The sequence below is a fragment of the Oryzias latipes genome, chromosome 7 (assembly GCF_053564925.1).
Source record: "Oryzias latipes strain Hd-rR chromosome 7, Olatipes_Hd-rR_3.1".
Taxonomy (NCBI): Eukaryota; Metazoa; Chordata; class Actinopteri; order Beloniformes; family Adrianichthyidae; genus Oryzias; species Oryzias latipes.
This window is the reverse complement of record NC_136243.1, coordinates 24,280,043-24,286,790: the sequence shown is the minus strand read 5'-3', so window position 1 is coordinate 24,286,790 and position 6,748 is coordinate 24,280,043. Positions and strand designations below refer to the sequence as shown.

At 37.2% G+C, this 6,748-nt stretch overlaps 1 protein-coding gene across 1 annotated transcript; it reads right to left on the bottom strand.

Moving 5' to 3' along the window:
• Positions 1–866: 866 nt before the first annotated feature.
• tmem9 (transmembrane protein 9) lies at positions 867–4,054 on the bottom strand. The gene is made up of 6 exons (XM_004070439.4): positions 3,905–4,054; positions 3,597–3,721; positions 3,127–3,218; positions 2,815–2,923; positions 2,155–2,286; positions 867–2,075 (listed from the first exon to the last, which is right to left on the bottom strand). Exons 2-6 carry the CDS (start codon positions 3,684–3,686, stop codon positions 1,935–1,937), a joined length of 564 nt encoding a protein of 187 aa, XP_004070487.1. The 5' UTR covers positions 3,687–3,721; positions 3,905–4,054; the 3' UTR covers positions 867–1,934.
• Positions 4,055–6,748: the final 2,694 nt, after the last annotated feature.

Genomic DNA, 6,748 nt, shown 5'->3' with positions numbered 1-6,748 from the left:
GCTGTAGTTTAAATTTAGATTGGTAACCAGTGGCAGGCCATGCTTGGGGATGGATATGGGGTGGGGGGCAGTGACAAGTAAAAGGGCCAAGTAATAATTTTACTGAGATCTGCTGCAGGACAGGAGCTACAGGGCCGTTTCAACTGAAGGCCAATGTTTGACTGGCATCTAGTTTTCTGAAGAAATCTCTTGTCTTGTCATGTCTTGCAAGACATGAAAAATAAATTATAAAACCAAGTTTCTGTTTTTTTGCGCATTTCTTTAATAAGGAGCTTCCACTCCAAATTCTAAGATTTGAGAAGCAATTTGGAAAACGGCAAGAGTAAACTTTGTGTGTATTTCAATCTGCAAATGTAATTTCCTTTTGTTGATATAACCGGGAAATAGTGGTAAATTACAAAATGAAAGCAATTCAGTGAATTACAAAAATGTCTCAGTCTTCATCTAAAAAGCCAAAATTACAATTGTGGGAGTAATCCACTGTATAACAGGTGGAGATGTTTATTTTAAGCTTAATGATGTATCTTTAGCAGTAATCATTTAGTCAATATTTAAAGTAATTTTTGCATTTAACTGAGGCTGTTCCCAAACTGGAAATATATATTCATCATATTAGATTTAAATATAAAACGGAGACTTTGAAAAAGTTTAATTCTAAATATCAGGGAGCTATTTTTGTTTTGAATATGATTCAAGACCATTTCAGTAAGAAAACATTTAATACGAAAAAATAACTGCTTCTTATGCCTCAGTGCAACCATAAGGTTTGTTTGTAGTAAATTGTTGTCTAATAGTACTGGTAAATATAAATGCTATTTTACACACAAAGACAAAAGTGCTGCAAGAAAGAAATCACAAAAATCAAATAGAATTAAACAATATGTTTTTCTTTATTTGGCACTGAGCTAAACATGGCAATTAAGTTGATAAATTTCTCATTTTTAGCTAAAAGAAGAATGGAGATTGGAGCAGCACTGAGTCACTTTTAAATAATCAAAACAGCTTAATTGTACATCTACACAGCCCTCCAAATGTCCGTAAAGTCTGGAATTTCACATTAGTTCTTCAAATTGTGCTCAGCAGGTTGACATTTGTTTTCCCCTTTTTACTGGGTTAAACCTAAGACTTTCTTTTGTTCTTGTAAAAACACAGAACTGCAGTAGCTTCTTAATAAACATTTGAAAAGTAGAAGAATACAGAATTCAAGGAAAGATTCCAAACTATCACCTATGTTGCACAAAATGACAAAGTTCAGTTCTCTTTCTAAACTAAAATAAAAACATTCTCAAAGTGGAATTTTGGAATATATTATTTCATACAAGTGCAGAAACAAAATACTTAAATTAAAGAACAATCCAGTGATTTTGAAGCTTTTTAGTGCTGGTATTTCAGTCACATCTTTTTTGAGTCCATTCGACACATTTTCCCTCACAGAGAGAAGGGAAAAGACCCAGAATGAGGTTAAAAAAGATCAGAAAGGAACTCACGGTACTGCAAAAAGAAGATGCTCACGTTTTTACATAAACTATTTCATATTACTAAGCTTGGAAGAAGAAACGCCTGGCAACTGTCTAAGCAGGCAAGCTGAAATGAAACCAGTGTACCACTTGTGAGGTAAATTTCTAAATAGAGCAATAAGCAAACTGCCCAATATTTACTAGTTATTAAAAAGTTAACAGATGATCTTCAAACTCAAGCATTCATTTTTACTTTTAAAGTGCGCAAAAATGGTTTTAATTTTTCGACAAATGAGATTAGTTTATATTCCAGCCTAAAGCCCATTACATTCAAGTCTGTTAGAAGTTCATGCTAATATGTTTCTTGTTGTCAAAATACTGATCCAGAGGATGCTGTGCTGGTTTGTGATAGTGCCGCTGGTCTGAGCTCAAGGAGGTCATTTACTCTAAACCGGGTTTTAAGCTCAGGCTGACAGTTTAACTTAGCAATTTGTGGCGATCGAAAACGGTCTTTCGCTGCTCCTGGACCTGTTTCTTCCAGCGCTGCTGTGCTCCCTCAACCCGCTCCAGCACCGTGTTTCCTCTGGCCTGCCCGCTGTCTGCCTGCGGACGCATCTCCTGCAAACGCAGACGTATGTTAAAACCGGCGGCATTCATAATGTACACCAATACATGTGATGTTTCTTTGCATGATTACCTCACTGTCTTCCTCGTTGTGCAGAGGCTGAGTGTAGGGGTCATGTTTCCGGATGAGAGGATCAACAAGGAGCAGGAACAGCATGTAGAGCAGCAATGCACCCACAACCGACAGGTAAATGATGATGGTTACCTGGAACATTTAGCAAACGGGTCACATAAAGATGTCATTTTGCAGCACATCACAAAAACAGGACATAACAAGCATTTCAATTTTATTTTTAGTAGGGGGGTGTATCTTTCCCACAAATCAATAAATGACAGGTTTTGTGGCAATACAATACAAAACGCAACAAAACAAAGATAAAATGCTTCAAACAATAAAAACTGGTATTCTGGGTCTTTTGGTTAAAAGGTGTCATAATAGGTATAGTTTGAAGACCCCAGCAAATCCGTTCAGGGGTCGCCAGCGACTCAGCTTTCACTGTTTTGCACACGTAGTCTGACAAAGATTTTTACGCCGGATACCCTCCCTGACACCAGCCTGTGTTTTATCCGGGCTGGAAACCAACATAGGGGGACCCAGACTTGGGGCCCCTTGTGGCAACACAGTTAGGCGGTAGCGCGAAGGGTTTTGCCCAAGGAATTTTGAAGGACGTTTGCTTTGAGGGAGGATACTGTAGGAGACAAACCACCGAAATCAAATGAAAGCCTGTAGTACCTTGATGGTGTTGCTACTTCGCTCCTCATACTTGCACTCACACAGCAGACAGTAAGCTTCTACATCATATCCAGGAACTGGCATCGGCTCAACAACATGGAGGCAGGTACTGCAATGAAAGCAAAGGTTTTCGTTAATATTTATACCTGCAAGGTAAGATTAAAGTGTGTAGGGCAACCTCATGAAAATGCAGACAAAAAGTCAGCATTTGTGTCAATTAAGTAATAAAAAGTAACTAAACCAATTCCCAAACTGTTTCTAAATTGATATTATTTAAATAATAGTAAATACATTTTAACAAAGTGATCTTACCAATCTTTCTGGGTAACATTCCTGTTATAAATGTTCCCACTGATGTTTCTGTATGGTGGACAGATGCACTTGCAGCGAACATCTTCAAAGTTCTGCAACATCAAGGATAATAAGAAGAGAGTTTTAAATCCTGGTTCTGGGCTGCATGTGAATCTTATTTCCCTGTTCCAGGCTGCACCTGATTCAGGTGATTAGTTCTTCATCCGGGTCTGATAAAGCAGTCAAAAAGATCGGACTTTGAAACAAGCCACGTGGGTTTATTTACAGTTGTTTACAATACAGCAGAAAGCATAATCAGAACTGAAGTGTCCCTGATTTCATTTATTAGACAAATTGATTTTAAAAAAAAGTATGGATTATCATGTAAATATTTATGATAAAAATATGTATTTTGCAAACACAAGAAGTAGTATCCAGGATGATTGTCATAGGATATGATAAGCTAAAACAACACATTTCCCTTGTTTCACCTTAGCGTCTGCAACAGCACCAGCATCCAGAAGAAACACAGTCACGACTGTAGCAGCTAAGAAGCTCAAAGGTCCGTATTTGTCAAACATCTCCCTGCTGGATCGGAAAGTTCTCCACTGACGCCCTGTCAAAACACCAAATGCTAGCAGTTAGCACAGCTAGCATCTAGCTACGGTGTAAACAACGACGGAAACGGCTGGGGGGGGGGGGGGGGGTGACAACCATTTATTTTTGTCGCTTTTTTTTGGTAAGAAATCGTAAAATACAAAACAACTTTGGTCAATTTTAAAACAACTCGTTAACTCACGTGTTCACAGCTCGTCAGCAGCGTATTCGTGTTGTGCATTCAGGACGCAGCTCTAGCACGAATCGCAGAGCTTGAAAAAAAAGCTGTAATTGCTGAAATGAGCTGTTCTTCCTGGATCCGGACTATCGTCACGGAACTGTGGAACTGGACCGACAGCGCCATCTGCTGGACAGATACGGAAGGTCCCTTATTATTCAGAATTGCACATGAAATGTCGCCAATTCAGCTTCTCCTTTGTTTAACCCTTGTGCTAACTTAGATGACCCCACCCTTACATTGACGTGTTGTCCTACCATGACAAAGGAGGATAAAGGTGTAAAGATTTCATGTAATCCATGGACACCAGTGAAGATCACAAATCATTGAAGAAAAAAGGTTCAGAGCACTGTCTAGTGGGTCTAGATGACCCAACTCCCAATGTTAAAGTGCCTAAAACAGCCTTGCTTTAACCCTTGTGCTATACAAGGGTTAAAGCAAGGCCGTTTTAAACAACAAGCAAATTAATTATGTAACTAAAATTATATTTACCTTTTTTCAAAAATCAACTGAATAATAAAAACTAATTGCCATTTTTAACACTATTTTTTAGTTAAGATATGATGACAATGATTTTTAAAAGAATTGTGATATTTGAATGACTTAATGTCCCATTCCAATCATCTTTTGATCTTACGTAAAAGCATTCCCATTGGTCTTTTAGTTATGATTATGCCATTTTTAACCCAATAAAAACAACTGTCGCTTTCAAGGACATGGTTTCTGCAGAGCAGTAGTAGGTCATTAGAACTCTGCCTCTGAGTTGTGGACAGGATTGTTGGTGCCCTCATTTTCCATCATCCCTTTGTTTAGGTGCTCTCCAGCTTGCAGCCCTTCACAACCCCAACCTAACATTTGTGTTGCACAAAAAGTGGTGAGCAATATCGGAGCTATCCAGGCGCACAGTTTTGAGCTACATTTCAGCCTGGAGGAGAAAAACGAACACATACTGTATATGGATCTATTTGTCTCCAAGTGGATGCATCAGAATGGAGCAGCGCAGGCAGCTTCTGGCCTGCCGACTGTAGACTATGTCACTGCTACCTGCTTTTTCCTACGGCATTTTAACGTCTGCTCCTGATTGACATCAATTTGAATAAAGAAATATGCAGAAATACAATTACAGCTTGATTTTCCTTATATGACCTCCATCATGAGAAAAAATGATACAAGAACATGTTAAAACACCAGAAAGTATATTTTCATTGGAGTGGGTCTTTAACAAAAATCATGAGTAGTCTGGATGGTCCACTATCTGTATGCTAAAAGAGACATTTTTCATGTTGCAACATAAAGTAATCTGTTATTGTTACAGTATTTTATTATTTTCACAATTGACATGATTCCCATGTCCAATTTTCCCCCTTTATTTAAAACCTGAGCCTTAGTGTCTTGGTGCAATCGATATTCCCATTTCCAGGTAATCCTGCCTTCATGCCTCTGTGTGTAGTAAGATACTCTTACCGTTAATAAACCGTCTAAATCAATGAGTTGCAAGATCAACCTGAACCACTTGGGTCTGTTGCCATGCAGATCGATTAAAACTATGACCCCCCACACCCTCCGCAAGCAATGCTTTTAGCACAAATGAAAACATACAGACAAAAAATTTAAGCAATCTTCGAAGCAACCATAGGAAAACAGCAATAAAATGATACGAAAGAACGTTTTCTTAAAGTTTTTAAAAAGCTCAAACTAACACAGGTGACAGGTGCGCCTAAATGACGTCTTAACTAACCACGTGACCAAAAAAGGAATTATAAACAAACGTGATCGTAGTGAATACAATAATTGTTAGTTTAAATATAAAAATAAAGCATCCTGTTTGTTTATTATTTTCAAGCACACACAATGCGTGTGCATATTTGTTCAAATGCACATTTTGGAAGATGTCAGTCACTTTATTAATTCAAGTTATTAAGTGAAAAAAAACATTTATTTATATTTTAGACATTTTTAATGCACGAATTTTCACGTTATTTATTATCAGCAGTAAATAAATGTTGTCAATTACATCATCTGAAGATAAAACAAATCTCTTGATTTGCAGCACAAGACTGCCCTTTAAACCCTTAAGCCCATTATAGATTGACCAGAGCTCAGTGACTGATCACAGTTCAATAGAAAGACTAAAAGGTGATCATTACATTTTTATAAAATGTTTGACAGAAGAGAAGCAAAATTTGTTGGAAATCGAATACAAATCTCAGCATAGATTAAAAAAACAGATTTCCCAAAATCTCAGAAACACGCAGGAGAAATATCTTACCATCCAAACACTAACTTTAATGCAAAAACTTTTGTTATCAGATTTTCGGTAAAATACGTGCAGGCAGATACTTTTTTTTTTTTTAATTCTGAAATCGGTGTAGCGGTACGACCACTAGGAGATGCTATAAGGCCTAATGTAAAATACTATAAGTCCAACCAACAAACATGGTAAAAAGACAGAATTTGATGAATGCAAAATAAAACAAAGGTTTTTAAATCAAACTGTTAAATTAAAATAAAACATTGTTTTTCTCACAGCTTGAAATATTATATACAAAGCATAAAAAAGCTGATAAGAAGCTTGTCACACATCAAAGAAGCATTCTGTATCAGTAGAGCCGATATGCTGCATTTTCTTAAGGACTTCAGCTGAACAAAGTGTAATATGTGAGCAGCTTTGCCTTGATACCAGTTTGCATCTTAATTTTCATGTTTTTTTTAATAAAGCAATTGTTGCAGCAAGCTTCTTTTTGACCTTTATCTAATCATTTCCAATGTCTCACTGCACACTTCTTCTGTATCACGCTTTGGGAGAGC

What these genes read in the sequence shown, in the direction of transcription:
- tmem9 (XM_004070439.4), bottom strand. Translation starts at nt 3,686, where the DNA reads ATGTTTGACAAATACGGACCTTTGAGCTTCTTAGCTGCTACAGTCGTG. An exon ending in GTGCTGTTGCAGACGCTAAG is followed by an intron (nt 3,219 to 3,596) that starts GTGAAACAAGGG and finishes TTGATGTTGCAG; the next exon opens with AACTTTGAAGATGTTCGCTG. An exon ending in AATGTTACCCAGAAAGATTG is followed by an intron (nt 2,924 to 3,126) that starts GTAAGATCACTT and finishes CTTTCATTGCAG; the next exon opens with TACCTGCCTCCATGTTGTTG.